Source organism: Somniosus microcephalus, chromosome 2 (genome assembly GCF_052327205.1).
Source record: "Somniosus microcephalus isolate GS21.2 chromosome 2, FLI_Smic_1.0, whole genome shotgun sequence".
In the NCBI taxonomy this organism is placed as follows: domain Eukaryota; kingdom Metazoa; phylum Chordata; class Chondrichthyes; order Squaliformes; family Somniosidae; genus Somniosus; species Somniosus microcephalus.
Genome location: NC_140988.1, coordinates 214482754 through 214502555, shown reverse-complemented (window position 1 = coordinate 214502555; position 19802 = coordinate 214482754). Strand labels below are relative to the sequence as shown.

Genomic DNA, 19802 nt, shown 5'->3' with positions numbered 1-19802 from the left:
TCGCTTTGGTAGAAAGAATAGAAAAACAATTTTTTAAATGGTAACTATTAAATGTTGGTGTTCAGAGAGAAACATAGAAACATAGAAGATAGGAGCAGGAGTAGGCCATTCGGCACCTCAAGCCTGCTCCGCCATTCAATGAGATCATGGCTGATCATCCAAATTCAGTACACTGTCCCTGCTTTCTCCCCATATCCCTTGATCCCTTTAGCCTTAAGAAATATATCCAACTCCTTGAATATATTTAATGAATTGGCCTCTACTGCCTTCTGTGGTAGAGAATTCCACAGGTTCACCACTCTCTGGGTGAAGAAATTCCTCCTCATCTCTGTCCTAAATGGCTTACCCCTTATCCTTAGACTGTGACCCCTGGTTCTGGACTCCCCGGCCATCGGGAACATCCTTCCTGCATCTAGTCTGTCTAGCCCTGTTAGAATTTTATAAGTTTCAATGAGATCCCCTCTCATTCTTCTAAACTCTAGCGAGTATAAGCCCAATCTCTCCTCATACGTCATTCCTGCCATCCCAGGTATCAGCCTGGTGAATCTTCACTGCACTCCCACCATGGCAAGAACATCCTTCCTCAGATAAGGCGACCAAAACTGCACACAATGCTCAAGATGTGGTCTCACCAAGGCCCTGTACAACTGCAGCAAGACATCCTTGTTCCTGTACTCGAATCCTCTCGCTACGAAGGCCAACATACCATTTGCCTTCTTAACCGCCTGCTGCACCTGCATGCTTACCTTCAGCGACTGGTGCACAAGGACACCCAGGTCTCGTTGCACTTCCCCTTCTCCCAATCTATTGCCATTCAGATAATCTGCCTTCCTGTTTTTGACACCAAAGTGGATAACCTCACATTTATCCACGTTATATTGCATCTGCCATGCTTCTGCCCAATCACCCAACCTGTCCAAATCATACTGGAGTCTGCATCCTCCTCACAGCACACACGCCCACCCAGCTTTGTGTCGTCTGCAACTTGGAGATATTACATCTAGTTTTAGGTGTCCTTGTACATGAAACACAGAAAGTTAGCTTGCAGGTAAGGAGTGAGGTCGGAGGGGGGCCTAAACTCACTGTGAGCAGCCGACGAGGAAAACAGGCCTAACTGGGAACCGGAGTAGAGCGGGAAGAAATATCCAGCAGTGACATCACTGGACAGCTGGCAACTGATTGGTTGGTAAAGGTCACATTGTTTTTGCTCTTCAAATTAGGGGCCGGGGTTAAATAGCTGGTTAGGGATAAAGCAGGAGCTCGGAGATTAGTAACTGTTAATACTACATTAAATTAGTAACTGTTAATAATATATTAATAATTTGAATTAGGTACATCTTAGACTTAAGTTTCTGTAAAGTCAGTTAATAGTCGAATAAATAAAGGCATGGCAGGTCAGCTCAGTCCTGCAGAATGCGCATCCTGTGCCATGTGGGAAATCTTCCTGGATAACCACGTGTGCAGGAAGTGTCGTCAGCTGGAGGAGCTCGAGCTCTGAGCTTTGGAGCTTCAGCAGCAGCTGGCATCACTGCGGTGCATCCGCAAGGCTGAGAGTTACGTGGATAACACGTTTCAGGCGGTGGTCACCCCGCAGCTAAGGAGTGCACAGGCAGAGAGGGAATGCGTGATGGCCAGACAGAAGAGGAGGACCAGGCACGTAGTGCAGGAGTTCCTGAGTGCATCTCGCTCTCCAACCAGTATTCTGTTCTGAGTATTGGTGAGGGCAATGGTTACATGGAAACATAGAAGATAGGAGCAGGAGTAGGCCATTCGGCCACTCGAGCCTGCTCCGCCATTTAATGCGATCATGGCTGATCATCCAAATTCAGTACCCTGTCCCTGCTTTCTCCCCATATCCCTTGATCCCTTTAGCCTTAAGAAATATATCTAACTCCTCCTTGAATATATTTAATGAATTGCCCTCAACTGCCTTCTGTGGTGGAGAATTCCACAGGTTCACCACTCTCTGGATGAAGAAATTCCTCCTCATCTCTGTCCTAAATGGCTTACCCCTTATCCTTAGACTGTGACCCCTGGTTCTGGACTCCCCCGCCATCAGGAACATCCTGCATCTGGTCTGTCTAGTCCTGTTAGAATTTTATAAGTTTCAATGAGATCCCCTCTCATTCTTCTAAACTCCAGTGAATATAAGCCCAATCGACCCAATCTCTCCTCATACATCATTCCTGCCATCCCAGGCATCAGTCTGGTGAATCTTCGCTGCACTCCCTCCATGGCAAGAACATCCTTCCTCAGATAAGGCGACCAAAACTGCACACACTACTCAAGGTGTGGTCTCACCAAGGCCCTGTACAACTGCAGCAAGACATCCTTGTTCCTGTACTCGAATCCTCTCGCTATGAAGGCCAACATACCATTTATCGCCTTAACCGCCTGCTGCACCTGCATGCTTACCTTCAGCGACTGGTGCACAAGGATACCCAGGTCTCGTTGCACTTCCCCTTCTCCCAATCTATTGCCATTCAGATAATAATCTACCTTCCTGTTTTTGCCACCGAAGTGGATAACCTCGCATTTATCCACATTATACTGCATCTGCCATGCATCTGCCCAATCACCCAACCTGTCCAAATCGTACTGGAGTTTCTCTGAATCCTCATCACAGCACACACGCCCACCCAGCTTTCTGTCGTCTGCAAACTTGGAGATATTACATCTAGTTCCCTCATCTAGATCATTAATATATATTGTGAATAGCTGGGGTCCTAGCACCGATCCCTGTGGTACCCCTAGTCACTGCCTGCCACTCGGAAAAAGACCTGTTTATTCCAACTCTTAGCTTCCTGTCTGCCAACCAGTTCTCTATCCAAGAGAGTACCTTACCCCCAATCCCATGTGCTTTAACTTTGCACGCTAATCTCTTATGTGGGACATTATCGAAAGCCTTCTGAAAGTCCAAATACACCACATCCACTGGTTCTCCCTTATCTATTCTACCAGTTACATCCTCAAAAAATTCCAGTAGATTAGTCAAGCATGATTTACCTTTTGTAAATCCATGTTGACTTTGTCTGAACCTGTCACTGTTTTCCAAGTGCTCTGCTATTACATCTTTTATAATGGACTAGCATTTTCCCCACTACCGATGTCAGGCTTATTGGTCTATAATTCCCCATTTTCTCTCTACCACCTTTTTTGAATAGTGGGGTTACATTAGCTACCCTCCAATCCATGGGAACTGTGCCAAAGTCGATAGAATTTTGGAAGATGACCAGCAGTGCATCTAGTATTTCTAGGGCCGCTTCCTTAAGTACCCTAGGATGTAGATTATCAGGCCCTGGGGATTTATCGGCCTTCAATCCCGTCAATTTCCCTAACACCATTTCCCTACAAATACTGATTTCATTCAGTTCCTCCCTCTCATTAGACGCTATGTTCCCCGACATCGCTGGGTGGTTATTTGTGTCCTCCTTTGTGAAGACAGAACCAAAGTATGTATTTAATTGGTCTGCCATTTCTTTGTTCCCCATTATAAATTCCCTGATTCTGATTGCAACGGATCTACGCTTGACTTCACCAATCTTTTTCTCTTCACATATCTGTAGAAGCTTTTACAGGCAGTTTTTATGTTCCCTGAAAGCTTACGCTCAGACTCTATTTCCCCCCTCTTAATTAATCCTTTTGTCCTCCTTTGCTGAATCCTAAACTGCTCCCAATCCTTGGGTTTGCTGCTTTTTCTGGCCAATTTTTATGTCCTTTCCTTGGATCTTATGCTATCCCTAATTTCCCTTGTGACCCATGGTTGCGCCACCTTTTTTGTTTTATTTTTATGCCAGACAGGGATGAACAAATTCTGTAGTTCATCCATGCAATCTTTAAATGTTTGCCATTGCCTATCCACCGTCAACCCTTTAACGATCCCCAATCCTTCCTAGCCAACTCACGCCTCATTCCGTCGTAGTTTCCTTTATTTAAATTCAGGACCCTAGTCTCTGAGTCAACTACTTCACTCTCCATCTTAATGAAGAATTCTATCATATCATGATCGCTCCGACCCAAGGGGCCTCGCAAAACAAGATTGCTAATCAATCCTTTCTCATTACATAATACCCAGTCTAAGATGGCCTGATCTCTAGTTGGTTCCTCGACATATTGGTCCAGGAACCCATCCCGTATACACTCTAGGAATTCCTTCTCCACAGTATTGTTACTAATTTGCTTAGCCCAATCTATATGTAGATTAAAGTCACCCATGATAACTGCTGTGCCCTTATTGCACGTGTCTCTAATTTCCCATTTAATGCCATCCCCACCCTCAGCATTACTGTTTGGGGGTCTGTATACTACTCCCACTAATGTTTTCTGCCCCTCGGTATTTCTCAGCTCTACCCATACAGATTCCACTTCATCAGAGCTAATATCCTTCCTTACTATTGTGTTAATCTCCTCTTTAACCAGCAATGCTACCCCACTTCCTTTTCCTTTTTGCCTGTCCTTCCTGAATATTGAATACCCCTGGATGGTGAATTCCCAGCCTTGGTCACCCTGGAGCCATGTCTCCGTAATCCCAATTATATCCGTTTACATCTATTTGCGTAGCTAATTCATCCACCTTATTACGAATGCTCCTCGCATTAAGACACAAAGCCTTCAGGCTTGTTTTTTTAACACTCTTAGTCCTTTTCAAATTATTATTTACTGTGGCCCTGTTTGATTTACACCCTTGATTTCTCTACCTTCCACTTTTGCTTTTCTCCTTCCTGTCTTTTGCTTCTATCCTTGCTTCCCTTTCCTCTTTCCCTGCAGAGGTTCCCAACTCCCAGCCATTTAAGTTTAAACCCTCCCCAACATCACTAGCAAACACTCCCCCTAGGACATCGGTCCCAGTCCTGCCCAGGTGCAAACCATCCAGTTTGTACTGGTCCCACCGCCCCCAGAATCGGTTCCAATGTCCGAGGAATTTGAATCCCTCCCCCTTGCACCATTCCTCTAGCTACGTATTCATCTGAAATATCCTTCTATTTCTACTCTGACTAGCACGTGGCACTGGTAGCAATCCTGAGATTACTAACTTTGAGGTCCTATTTTTTAATTTACCTCCTAACTCCCTATATTCAGCTTTTATGACCTCAACCCGTTTTTTTACATACATTGTTGGTACCTATATGCACCACGACAGCTGGCTGTTCACCCTCCCCCTCTAGAATGTCCTGCAGCTGCTCCGAGACATCCTTGACCCTTGCACCAGGGAGGCAACATACCATCCTGGAGTCTCGTTTGCAGCCGCAGAAACGCCTATCTATTCCCCTTACAATAGAATCCCCTGTCACTATAGCTCTTCCTCTCTTTTTTCTCCCGTCCTGTGAAGCAGAACCACCCATGGTGCCAGGAAGTTGGCTACTGTGGCCTTCCTCCGATAAGCCATCTCCCCCAACAATATCCAAAGCGGTATTTCTGTTTGAGAGGGGGATGACCATGCATTACCTGCCTGCGCCTACTAATCTGCCTGGTGGTCACCCATTCCCTTTCTGCCTGTGTAGCCTTTACCTGCGGTGTGACTAACTTCCTAAACGTGCTATCCACAATGTCCTCAGCATCACGAATGCTCCAGTATGTATCCATTCGCAGCTCCAGTGCCGCAATGCGGTCTGCCAGTAGCTGCAACTGGATACACTTCCTGCACACATGGTTGTCAGGGACACAGGAAGTGTCCGTTGTAGCCCCAGCTCACCTTTGAAATCTCCCAAGGTTTGGCGCTCTCCAGCCGCTCTCCCTCACCTTTGAAATCTCCCGCGGTTTCGCACTCTCCAGCCGCTCTCGCTCACCTTTGAAATCTCCCGAGGTTTCGCGCTCTCCAGTCGCTCTCGCTCACCTTTGAAATCTCCCGAGGTTTGGCGCTCTCCAGCCGCTCTCGCTCACCTTTGAAATCTCCCAAGGTTTGGCGCTCTCCAGCCGCTCTCGCTCACCTTTGAAATCTCCCGCAGTTTCGCACTCTCCAGCCGCTCTCGCTCACCTTTGAAATCTCCCGAGTTTTGGCGCTCTCCAGCCGCTCTTGTCCACCTTTGAAATCTCCCGAGGTTTGGCGCTCTCCAGCCGCTCTCGCTCACCTTTGAAATCTCCCGCAGTTTCGCACTCTCCAGCCGCTCTCGCTCACCTTTGAAATCTCCTGAGGTTTGTCGCTCTCCAGTCGCTCTCGGTTCCTCTGGGGAGTACAGCCATAGCCAAGTCCATGGCACCACAGGTGGCTCAGCTGTACATGGGGGGAGGAGGAACATAGGGAAAGCAATAGTGGTAGGGGATTCAATAGTTAGGGGAGCAGACAGGCGTTTCTGCAGCCGCAGATGTGACTCCAGGATGGTATGTTGCCTCCCTGGTGCCAGGGTTAAAGATGTCACCGAGCAGCTGCAGAACATTCTCACGGGGGAGGGGGAACAGCCAGAGGTCGTGGTCCATATCGGTACCGACGATATAGGTAGAACGAGGGATGCGGTCCTGCAGGCAGATTTTAGGGAGCTAGGAAAGAGATTAAAAAGCAGGACCTCAAAGGTAGTAATCTCTGGATTACTCCCGGTGCCACATGCGAGTGAGTATAGAAATAGGAGGATAAAGCGTGGTTGGAGAGATGGTGCAGGAGGGAGGGCTTCAGATTCCTGGGGCATTGGGGCTGGTTCTGGGGGTGGTGGGACCTGTACAAGTCGGACGGGTTGCACCTCAACAGAGCCGGTACCAATATCCTCATGGGGAGGTTTGCTTGTGCTGTTGCGTAGGGTTTAAGCTAACTTGGCAGGGGGATGGGTACCAGGATGTAGCATTAGAAAGGAGAAACAAAGGATTGGGAGAGATGGATACCACTAGAGTAAGAAATAGTAAGGTATTAGATGGGGTCAGACTAAGAGAGAACACAGGATGGTCTAAGATAGGTTTACAATGTATGTATGTGAACACACGAAGCATAGTAAACAAGGTTGGTGAGCTGCAGGTGCAAATAGCCACATTGGAATATGATGTTGTGCCAATAACAGAGTAGGTTAGGATAAAGGGTAGGATTAGGTATTAAATATTCCTGGATATAAGGGCCTAGAAATTCGGTGGGCTGCGCCACCAGTTATCACCTAAAGAGGGCACTCAGTGGCTTTAGCGCCACTGGCCACACCTCCCGCGATATTTAGCGGGGTGCTAATGGCGACGTTAGCCTGTAGCACTGCGCCGCCACCGATGACGTCATCGGTGTGCGCAGCGCCCCGCTACCACCCCAATCGCGATATTTGGTCGCGCCCGCCTCTGTAACGCCGGTTGCAAATCGCACCCGGTTCACGGGGCCTACCTGTGGCAGTAATGGCACAAATTAAGGTGGAGGTGTGGGCGGCCATTTTTTTCGGTGGCCGCCTGCCAGCACCTCTGTCCCCGGCCTCCTGATCCCCTCCCCCGGGCAGTGCCGGCTGTGTCCCGAGAGCCCGGCACTTCTCCTCGGTGCCGGGCTCTTTTGCCGGCACTCGCGGTCAGTCATCGCGCTGGTGCAGGCCCCTCCCCCTTAAGAAGGGGAGGAGGGCCTGCAGTACCGCAGCGTGCCGTGCTGCAGTGTGTGGCGCTGCGGCACGTTGCGCTGCGATATTCAGTTTCAGCGCCCCAAGGGGGATGCGGGGCGCCTTGAGCAGCGCCCCGCGTCCCTCTTGGGGTGCTCAAACTGAATTTCCGGCGGGCGCAACGGCTCCATTCGCAGCGGTAATTCCGGCGCCCAGGCGAGCTTCGCGCCCCGTTTGGGGTGCCACCGAATTTCTAGGCCAAGGTGTTCATGAAAGATAGGGAAGGAAAGTTAAGAGGTGGTGTGGCAGTATTGGTTAAGGAGAATGTTACACGGCTGGAGCGAGAGGATGTCCTGCAGGGGTCAAGGACAGAATCCATATGGCTAGAGTTAAGAAATAAAATAGGTGCAATTACACTACTAGGTCCACTAACTAGTGGGAAAAGTATGGATGGAAATTTGCAGAGGAATTACAGAGAGATGCAAGAGCTGTAGAGTAGTGATAATGGGGGACTTCAACAATCCTAGTATAGACTGGGATAGTAATAGTGTAAAGGGCAGAGAGGGGGAAGAATTTCTGAAGTGTGTTCAGGGGAACTTTCTTGATTAGGATGTTTCCGGCCCAATGAGGAAGGAGGCATTGCTGGATCTGGTTCTGGGGAATGAGGTAGATCAAGAGGAGCAAGTGTCAGTAGGTGAACATTTAGGCAACAGTGATTATAGTATCATAAGGATTAGATTAGCTATGGAAAAGGACAGGGAGCAATCTAGAGTAAAAATACTTAATTGGAGGAAGGCCAATTTCAGTGGGATAAGAACGGATCTGGCCTGAGTAAATTGGGATCAAAGACTGGCAGGCAAAGCTATAACGGAACAATGGGCTGTCTTTGAAGAGGAGATCGTTCGGGTACAGTTGAGGTGCATTCCCACTAGGGGGAAAGGCAGGGCAACTAAAGTCAGAGCAACTTGGATGATGAAAGAGATAGAGAGTAAGATGAAGCAGAAAAAGAATGCGTATGACAGATGTCAGGTCGAGAATACATCTGAGAATCAGGCTAACTATAGAAAGTTCAGAGGAGAAGTGAAAAAGAAAAAAAGAGGGGCAAAGCGAGGGTATGAGAATAGAATGACAGCTAACATAAAAGGTAATCGAAAAGTCTTCTATAGGCATATAAATAGTAAACGGGTAGTAAGAGGAGGGGTGTGGCCGATTAGGGACCAAAAAGGAGACCTACGATATGGAGGCAGAGGGTATGGCTGAGGTGCTAAATGAGTACTTTGCATCTGCCTTCACCAAAGAAGAAGATGCTGCCATAGACACAGTGAAGGAGGAGGTAGAGGAGATACTGGAAGGGATAAAATTGATAGAGGAGGTGCTAGAAAGGCTGGCTGTACTTAAAGTAGATAAGTCACCAGGACCAGATGGGATGCATCCTAGGATGCTGAGGGAAGTGAAGGAAGAAATCGCAGAGGTACTGGCCATAATCTTCCAAATTGCTTAGAAACGGGGGTGGTGCCAGAGGACTGGAGAATTGCAAATGTTACATGATTGTTCAAAAAAGGGTGTAAGGATAAACCCAACAACTACAGGCCAGTCAGCTTAATCTCAGTAGTGGGGAAGCTTTTAGAAACAATAATCAGGGACAACATTAACAGTCACTTGGACAAGTGTGGATTAATTAAGGAAAGCCAGCACAGATTTGTTAAAAGTCAAATCGTGCTTAACCAACTTGATCGAATCTTTTGATGAGGTAACAGAGAGGGTTGATGAGGGCAATGCAGTTGACGTGGTGTACATGGACTTCCAAAAGGTGTTCGACAAAGTGCCACATAATAGCCTTGCCAGCATAGTTGAAGCCCGTGGAATAAAAGAGACAGCGGTAACATGGATACGAAATTGGCTAATTGACAGCAAACAGAGCGTAGTGGTGAACGGTTGTTTTTTGGACTGGAGGAAGGTATACAGTGGTGTTCCCCAGGCGTGGTTCTAGGACCACTGCTTTTCTTGATATATATTAATGACTTGGATGTGGGTGTACAGGGCACAATTTCAAAATTTGCAGATGACACAAAATTTGGAAGTGAGGAGAAGACTTTAAGAGGACATAGGCTGATGGAATGGGCGAACACATGGCAGATGAAATTTAATGTGGAAAAGTGCGAAGTGATACATTTTGGTAAAAAGAATGAGGAGAGGAAATATAAACTAAAGGGTACAATCCTAAAGGGGGTGCATGAACAGAGAGACCTAGGGTATATGTGCACAAATCGTTGAAGGTGGCAGGGCAGGTTGAGAAAGCAGTTAAAAAGCTTATGGGATCCTGGGCTTCATGAATAGAGGAAAAGAGTACAAAAGCGTAGAAATTATGATGAACCTTTATAAAACACTGGTTTGGCGTCAACTGGAGTATTGTGTCCAATTCTGGACACCGCACTTTAGGAAGGATGTGAAGGCTTTAGAGAGGGTGCAGATAAGATTTATGAGAATGATTCCAGGGATGAGGGACTTCAGTTATGTGGATAGACTGAAGAAGCTGGGGTTGTTCTCCTTACAACAGAGAAGATTGAGAGGAGATTTGATAGAGGTGATCAAAATCATGAGGGGTCTAGACAGAGTAGATCGAGAGAAACTGTTCCCATTGACAGTAGGGTCGAGAACCAGAGGACACAGATTTAAGGTGATTGGTAGAACAACCAAAGGCGACATGAGGAAAAACTTTTTTACTCAGTGAGTGGTTAGGATCTGGAATGCAATGCCTGAAAGGGTGGTGGAGGCAGGCTCAATCACGGCTTTCAAAAGGGAGTTGGACAAGTACCAGAAGGAAAAAACTTTGCAGAGCTACGGGGAAAGGGTGGGGGAGTGGGACTAGCTGAAGTGCTCTTGCAGAGAGCTGGCACGGGCTCGACGGGACAAATGGCCTTCTTCCGTGATGTAACCATTCTATGATTCTATACAGCAAGCAATTAGGAAGGCAAATGGCATATTGGCCTTTATTGCAAGGGGGTTGGAGTACAAAAGTAAGGAAGTCATACTACAATTGTACAGGGCTTTGGTGAGACCACATCTGGAGTACTGTGCACAGTTTTGGGCTCCTTATCTGAGAAAGGACATACAGGCCTTAGAGGCGGTGCAACGAAGGTTCACTGGATTGATCCCTGTGATGAAAGGGTTTTCCTATGAAGAGAAAATGAGTAGATTGGGCTTGTACTCTCTGGAGTTTAGAAGAATGAAAGGTGATCTCATTGGAACATATAAGATTCTGAGGGGGATTGACAGGGTAAATGCTGAGAGGTTGTTTCCTCTGGCTGGAGAGTCTAGAACTAGGGGGAATAGTCTCAGGATAAGGGGTCGGCCATTTAAAACTGAGATGAGGAGGAATTTCTTCACTCAGAGGGTTGTGAATCTTTGGAATTCTCTACCTGAAAGGGCTGTGGATGCTGAGTCATTGTGTATATTCAAGGCTGAGATAGATAGATCTTTGGACTCTAGGGGAATCAAGGGATTGGAGATTGGGTGGGAAAGTGGAGTTAAGGTTTAAGATCAGCCATGATCTTATTGTATGGTGGAGCAGGCTCAAAGGGCCCTATGGCCTACTCCTCCTAATTCTTATGCTCTTTCTCCTCAGTTACAGAGCTTACTGTTCAAGATAGTGTCGAGCGCAACTGAATATTATTTGTAAAAAGGAGCACTGCAAACCCATAACCTCTACCCCCTAGACGACAAGGGCAGCAGGCGCATGGGAACACAATCGCCTCCAAGTTCCCCTCCATGTCACACATCACCCTGAAATATATTGCTGTTCCTTCATCGTCGCTGCATCTAAATCCTGGAACTCCCTCGCTAACAGCACTGTGGGAGTACCTTCACCACACGGACTGCAGTGGTTCAAGAAGGCGACTCACCATCACCTTCTCAAGGGCAATTAGGGATGGGCAATAAATGCTGGCCTTGCCAGTGACACCCACATCCCAGGAATGAATAAAAAAAAATATTTCCAAATAGCCCAGAACAGACACCCTGAGGCCATCCCTTAAGATACCATCCACACATCATTGATGAACACATTGAGTAGGATGGGTGTGAGTGGACAACCTGTCTTTGACAGAGACATATTCACTGAGTTTCTCATTTACCTTTTACACGGGTCTTGAAGCTGGAGTACACATCTTGGATAAAATCCAAGATTTGCCCACGTACTGCTATAAAGCCACAACCTGCCCTACATGTTTCTCATGAGTGAAATCCAGCCTATTGCTTTAAGGAGAAGCACCTTAAGAGCCATTGATATCAGTTAGATTTTTCTGTAATTAATAGGATCGATCTTCTTGTGGATGGAAACCACAACTGTGCTCTGGGACACCAGCCTCAGAAGGACAGCTCCAAAGTGATGGTGGTTCCTGCTGCTGTTTTCCAAGACCATTGCTGTTGCCCCTACACCACTTCTGCCTAGAGTATACTTTTAGGAATTTGACATGAGTAACATCCATGCCTGCTGCCCGACTGAGGCGCTGTGCTTTGATTGCTTGAACAGGTTGCCAAGTAACAGGGTCCCTGTAGGAACAGTGGCTCGTTTTTGTGATGCAGGCACTGCAGCAGGCTGGATGTGACTTTTAGGATTATTCTATGCATGATTCATGGATCATTTAGGACCTGCAATCTTAACAAGTTAATTTTGACACCAAATTATGACAAAATTGACCATTTTTTGTATGTTATAACTTGTATATGACATGCATCTTGACTCGGGTACACAAATCTATTTGTGGGGAAAAACTGGTTTGATACCTAAATCTGTTGCACTGACTGCACTATGTACGTGGCTGATATTGATATGAAACTCATGGCTGTGGAGGACCTGTTTTTTAAAACTGGTACTTTTCTATGGTTTTAATGTGCCAGCTTATTTAAGGATGTTCAGAGCTGTGTGGTTGAGCAGAAAGTTGGACATTAATGCACTGTGTGTGACTTAGAAATGCCCAGCACTGTCACCAGATACAACGTTAAAAAAAAAACAAGCAGCTTTCAAACTCCATTAACCCACACCCAAAGGAAAGGAAAATGAAAATGTGTAACCCTGAAATCCTCTCTGACAATAGCAGCTGTGTGATGTGTCAGCAAATTCCCAGTACTCACAAACTGGACCATTTCCACATGAGAACATAATCTAACTTGACATTTCAGTGTAGCGTAGAGGGAATGTTAATTATCTGAGGCGCTGTCCTTCAGATGAGAGGTTAAACCATGGTCCTGTCTGCCTGTTCTACTCGTTCACGTGGACGTTAAAAATCTCCTGGCATTATTCAAACAGCAGGGATTCTCCCAGCATCCTGGCCAACAATTCTCCTTCAACTAGCACCACTAAAAGCCGATCAACTGGTAATTCATGCCATTGCTGTTTGTGGGATCTTGTGGTGTGTCTGGCTGTATAACAACATTGCTTCACTTCGTTGTGTGAAGCACTTTGAGATGTTTCTAAGAGATGTAATAAGGTGTATATAAATGCAAGTCAGTGTTTCTTTTCTTTTCATTTATTAGTAGTGATTGTCTCTGTTGTACATGTGTGTCTAGGTTAGAGTTGGTTACATTAGATTGTAAACATGGTAAATTGTTAACCACAAATCTTTTAAAAAGCCAGTAGTTTTTAATAGAAATGTTACTGTAGCATTTAGAAGCTGTCTCACTAACTGCTTTAGTGTGCTAACCGTGTCCTTTTTCTGTTTTTATGCATATGTGCTTCTTTCTCTGTGATTAATTGTATATCTAGAAACCATGGACTGATTTTGCTGTGCTGAATGGTGGAAAGATTAATAGTGACATTTGGAAGGCAAGTATTTTATGAAATATTAATCAGATAACCTATTTTGCAAAAAGAAAACTTAATTATTTTAATCATTCTAATGCCATTTAATATCCAAATTAACTTAAGTGCATATACTAAGCAGCAGATAAAAACCATTTGACACAGCACTGAAGTGTCGACCTAATCAAAAATGCTATTCCTAAGGTGACATTTGAAAGTTTTCAAAGTTTTTCTAGATTTACGTGCATAGAGATGAAATAATGTGAGGTACAAAAATATTTCAGACTCTTCTAATTTACGTGATGCAATTCACTATGTTAATTTACTCATTCAACACATACGCTGTGAAGGCAGCTGCCACTTTGCTGTGCCTTGAATGGGTGAACAAGCTTATATGAATATTTGCATCTTGTGATTTTCTCATATTGACTTTCCCAGTGAAGATTAGAAGAACCACAACCATATTAAATCCAGAAAAGTTTAACCAGTTCTGTTTCATGGATGTGTGCAGTGACAAATGTTTCAAACAAAATTAATGGATACCCAAGTGTCATTCCCCAACTGGTGTTTGAAAAACGTTGAGTGCTTTATGTGTTCCTCTGGAGCCTCTTTAAAATCAAATCTGGTAAGATTGAAACCCACTGAAGAAACAAAAAGGTCTGCTTGACAGTGCTTGATAGAAGTACATTTTATAGATAGCTAACTTACACTTGAGATCCTAAGTTGCAAACCATAATTTTAGGCTTCGGTACATTAACCTCAAGTGTCATGCAGTAACGGCTTATTCAAATTGCTATGAGAAAGTTCCTCATGAGTACAAATGTACGTTTTTATCACTTTCTCTAGCATTTGCCGAGGTGAAATATTGTGTGCTAATGTTCAAACTAATGCAGGTCTTAAGGAATGTCAATACAAAGTTGGTTCTGTACCTCTTTGTAGTTGCAGAACTCTACTTTTTGTTTCTCCTAAGCTGCAAATACACTATTCAGATGCACTGCAAGCTTTTACTCTTCCTTTCATAATCACTGTGTTGGAGCCATTCATTTTCTACTCTAATCAATTTTTGCCATGGCATCAAAACTGTGGAAATTGTTCCCTCCTTCCTTTACTATGGCCTACAATCTTTGGGCTTTAAATTTTCGCTTCACTCATCACTGTTTCTTGATTTACCTTGTTTTTTTTTGTCCTTTCTCTGCCTCTTCGTTTTGTTTTCTCAATAAGAATAAAGAACACATTCAAAGCAGCTTATCCAATCCAGCAAAGCTCATTTGGAATGTAAGACTTGAAGATGTTGTCAGCAAAATGAGGAAGCTGATTTTTTTAAAACTTTTTTCTACATTTTGGTATTTACATATTGACGGACATATATTTTGCTTACCTGACATTTGTGGGAACAGACATTACTGCAGTAAGTCAGTTACATACTTGGAAATGGTGTTAAGCACATGAGGATTAGGGTTGCCTATTGGCTTCGGGATGAACATTAGAACATAAGAACATAAGAAATAGGAGCAGGAGTAGGCAATTCGGCCCTTCGAGCCTGCTCCACCATTCAATAAGATCACAACTGATCTTTGACCTCAACTCCACCTGCCTGCACTATTCCTATATCCCTTGATTCCCTTAATATCCAAAAATCTATCGATCTCTGTCTTGAATATACTCAACGATTGCGCATTCACAGCCCTCTGTGGTAGAGAATTCCAAATATTCACAACCCTCTGAGTGAAGAAATTTTTTCTCATCTCAGTTCTAAATGGCCAACCCCATATTCTGAGATTGTGACCCCTAGTTCTAGACTCCCCAGCCAGGGGAAACATCCTCCCAGCATCTACCCTGTTAAGCCCTTTAAGAATTTTATATGTTTCAATGAGATCACCTCTCAAATATAGGCCTAGTCTCCTCAATCTTTCCTCATAGTACAATCCTCCCATCCCAGGAATCAGTCTGGTGAACCTTTGTTGCACTACCTCTAAGGCAAGTATATGCTTCATTAGGTAAGGAGACCAAAACTGTACACAGTAGGTCTAATATAATTGCAGTAAGACCTCTCTATTCTTATACTCCAATCCATTTGTAATAAAGGCTAACATACCATTTGCTTTCCTAATTGCTTGCTGTACCTGCATGTTAACTTTCAGTGACTCATGTACAAGGACACCCAGGTCCCTCTGAATACCAACATTTCCCAATCTCTCACCATTTAAAAAATATTCTGCTTTTCTATTTTTCCTACCAAAGTGGATGACTTCACATTTCTCCACATTATATTCCATCTGCCATGTTCTTACCCACTCATTTAACCTGTCTATATACTTTTGCAGCCTCTTTGCATCCTCCTCACAACTTATTTTCCCACCTAGCTTTGTATCATCAGCAAATTTGGGTACATTGCACTCGGTCCCTTCATCTAAGTCACTGATATAGATTGTAAATAGCTGAGGCCCAAGCACTGATCCTCGCGGTACCCCACTAGTTACAGCCTGCCAGCCCAAAAATGATCCGTTTATCCCTGCACTCTGTTTTCTGTCCGTTAACCAATCCTCAATCCATGCTACTATATTACCCCCAATCCCATGAGCCCTTATTTTGTGTAATAACTTCTTGTGTGGCACCTTATCGAATGCCTTCTGAAAATCCAAATACCCTACATCCACTGGTTCCCCCTAATCTACCCTTACAACCTCAAAAAACAGATTTGTCAAACAATTTTTCCCTTTCATAAATCCGCGTTGACTCTGCCCAATCATATTATGATTTTCTAAATGTCATGTTACCACATTCCAAATAATGGTTTCTAGCATTTTCTCTACTATTGATGTCAGGAAGTTTGGTTAGGTTGAATTTCTGTTTCTATTGTATCTGGAGTTGGAGGGGATACACTAAATTTTACAGCATGTATGATGCTGATTTCTGGTTACTCGAGTTTCTGTCAATTCCGAACTAAAGCAGTGGATAAAAAAGAGGTCAGTGCCATCAGTACATTTTTTAAGTTCCCTTTTCATTTTTGAAGAGGTTAGCTTTGCACTGATTACATGAGGGGGTTAGGTAGAACAGGAGCAATCAGATTCCTAAAGTAAGCTGCTTTAGTTCAGCCCAAACCACAGAAGAATATGATTTTTAGTACTGCATCTTTAAGTTACATTATATCTTTTAGGAGAGATCTGGCAAATTGATCATTTTGCCCACAAATTGTCAGCATTAATCTCTACACTGTTGTACTTGCCTGGGCCAGGTACAACATCTGTCTCAACAATGTGAATTAACCACAAGCGGAGGAAATTATCCCAGTTGCATCAGTATGAATTGTTCTATTTCTTTGGGGCGTCCCCGAGTGAGATTTGCCAACTAATGCCAAAGTTGTGAGCAGTTTTGCTCGCAGATTCATGACCACCGGAGGCTGGGTTCAGATTGTCCAATTCTCCATTTAGAGCTCTTCTGTGATTCTGTCCATTTTTCTGTGAAAACCATATAATGAAGTGGAGCCTTTTCATTCTGAGCTGGGAACTTGTCAGAAATATAGTAAGATTTGCAGCAGTGGGTAGCACAATGGGGCTTCACACTACCCTTTCATTGTTGCGATTCAGTTTGGAATCCAACTCAGACTCTTGTTACAGTTGAAAGTCTCCTATTGCTGCTGGTTACAACAGCTCTATAAAATGAATATGTGCATGTGCCCAGTAGCCATGAGCCCACACCACAAAACTAACAATTATTTGGCACTAAATTAGCAATCTCATTCAGAGAGGCCACAAGGATGGCTGATGAGAACAGAAAAAATAGTTCCTGGTTCAGTAGGAGATGCCCTTCTTAGGTTTGCTCCCTTTTGATATGTGTCATGCCCGTTGTAAGTACTTCATGCTGACATTGGATACCAAAAGTGCAAGTGTTCTATTCCCCAACGATAATAACTTTGTCCTTGTTGAGTATGTAACTGACCCCAAAATTTGAAAAATATAGCAATGATTTTCAAATTGTCCAGATTTTTGTTTGAATTTTCCTTAAAATTAAGAGGAAGTTCTCTTGTCACAGGACCTCCATGCTGCGACTGTAAATCCAGACCCAAGCCTGAAAGAGTTTGAGGGAGCAACTCTGCGCTATGCCTCTCTAAAACTGAGGTAAGGTGTGATATTTTAAAAGTATTGGTCTAATGGAATTTTTAGTACTGTTGTATCTTCCTTTTGCATTGTTTTCTGTTTAAGTACTGATACTTCCAATTGTCTCTATAGAACAGTACCACAGTCTGAGGAAGATGATTCCTGTACTATCAACAGTGACCCAGAGGCAAAGGTTGGTTCACTGCCATTTCTGAACTTACTTGTGACATCAAACTTTGTGTGTATGAATTATATCACATCTGAGTACTGTATTATAATATTAAAAGATAAATAATAACATTGTCAGGACAATGATTGTTAAATATTTTATTTATTAATCTCTTCTTGGAAAAAGGGTAACTATGATGTGTATTTGATTCCAGGACTATTGCACTATTTAGGGATTGCTGTTATTTTCTGTTGTGCACAACCCAGTGTAAAGTCTTCTCTATTCAGTCATCTGATAGTGGTTTAATATGCTGTAGTATAATTTCTTTCAACATATCAAAAAAGTTAGTGACACGGAACTACAGTTTTACAAGGGGAATGTGCTTGGATTTAAAGACTCAAAACAATTCAATCTATTATCAGGAAATGCTCTTTTAAATCCCTTTGATACCATAGTAAATATTATGAGCGGAGATCCAAAAAGATTCCTTTTCACCATTTAAACACTGCATCCTGATATGGAACTGCTCCCGATCTGCAGCTGTTATCAATGTGGTTTTGCATTTGATCAAAAAATGCTACCATAGCCTTCAATCTCCAAAAGTAGGTTGTCTCGTTTTCTGTATAATAACATTCCTTGTCTTGTATGTAAAAGCTGCTCATAAACAGTCCCTCATTGGATCAAAATTGTTTGGCCAGACACAGACATTTTTGTGAATTTGCCCAAGTGACTTTAAGAAGGAGATATATTCCATTGATATCTGGTACATGACTACCTTCATATCTACTCTTCTATTAAGATTTTCAAGTGAAAAACTTTACGCAGAAAATGCACTACAGGAAGATTGTTTTTTTGCGCTGTGCAGATCAATTATTGAAGAATTATACAGTAAAATAGCAGGATGTATAATAATGTACCCAGGATACATACACACCCACACACCAGAAATAGAATGACAGGTAAAGTGCTTAATTGTAAAACAGGATTAAATGGTATCTTATCAAATACTTTAAAAGAATTCATATTAAGCATATCCATTGTATTCCTGTATCTATCCTTGCGCACTTCATAGAATACCATGGTTGGAAATTTCCGGGGGGTCAGCAGGCAGGATTGGCGGCGGGTCGGGTGGGAAAGCGTTTTTTTTTCACAGCTGTCAACTCGCCGCCATCACCTTTCCCAGTGTCTCAGGAAAATCAAAGCTGGAGTACTCAAAGACCCCGCTAAGAAAGCCCGATTCAGCCTGCACCTCACAACCAACCTGACGACTCCCAGTGATTCAGACACAAGAGTGTCCACAGCACCTGTTCTGCACTCAAGGCCTCCATAATCAGCACCTGTGAAGAGACGCTCGGTCACTTGACCAGGAAACACCAAGACTGGTCCAATGAGAACGACCAGGAGATCCAGGAGCTAATAAGCCGCAAGCGCAAGGCATTCCTGATCTGGAAACAGCAACAGAACTCGAGAGCAAGAAAGCAGCTCTACAGACGCCTGAAGGCCGAGGTCCAACAAAAAACTCGCGACCTAAAGAACAGATGGTGGGTGGAGAAAGCGCAGGAGATTCAGCAACTAGCCGACAACCGCGACATGCGTGGATTCTTTAGCGCAGTCAAGACCACCTACGACCCAAGCACCCAAAGTCCTACCCCACTGTGGAGCACTTTGAAGACCTCCTTAACTGAGACTCTGTCTTCGACGCGAGTGTCCTCAACTCCATCCCGCAGCATGCTACCCGCCACCACCTCAGCACAAGCCCAGCCCGACATGAGGTTGAAAAGGCCATCCGACAACTGAAGAACAACAAGGCCTCAGGAGCAGATGGAATCCCCACCGAGGCACTAAAGCATGGTGGAGGAGCACTATTGCCACGAATATATGAACTCATTTCTCTTATTTGGAAGGAGGAGAACATGCCAGGGGATCTCAGAGATGGCGTATTTGTGGCCATCTTCAAGAAAGGTGACAAGCCCGATTGCGGTAATTACAAAGGAGAGTCCCTGCTGTCTGGGAAGTCATTTTAAGAATCTTCCTCAATCACCTTCTCCCAGTGGCTGAAGAGCTCCTCCCAGAGTCGCAATGCGGATTCCGCCCACCAAGGGGCACAATGGACATGATCTTCACCGCGCGTCAAATACAAGAGAAATGCAGGGAACAGCATCAACCGCTGTACATGGCCTCCTTTGACCTCACAAAGGCCTTCGACCACTGTCAACCGTGAGGGATTATGGAGTGTCCTCCTCAAATTCGGC

The 19802-nt window shown here is 44.3% G+C and overlaps 1 protein-coding gene across 8 annotated transcripts in view; it reads left to right on the top strand.

Moving 5' to 3' along the window:
• The window catches only part of apbb2b (amyloid beta (A4) precursor protein-binding, family B, member 2b), a 449372-nt gene that overhangs the window by 242888 nt on the left and 186682 nt on the right, over positions 1-19802 (top strand). For 4 of the 8 annotated variants that reach the window (XM_085969159.1, XM_085969166.1, XM_085969145.1 and 1 more), the window contains exons 6-8: positions 13249-13308; positions 17317-17402; positions 17514-17574. In XM_085969159.1, the coding sequence (XP_085825285.1) occupies positions 13249-13308; positions 17317-17402; positions 17514-17574 (207 nt within the window). Of the gene's footprint in view, positions 1-13248; positions 13309-17316; positions 17403-17513; positions 17575-19802 lie in introns of those variants that run through there. The other 4 variants (XM_085969171.1, XM_085969176.1, XM_085969175.1 and 1 more) reach the window with 1 other exon arrangement.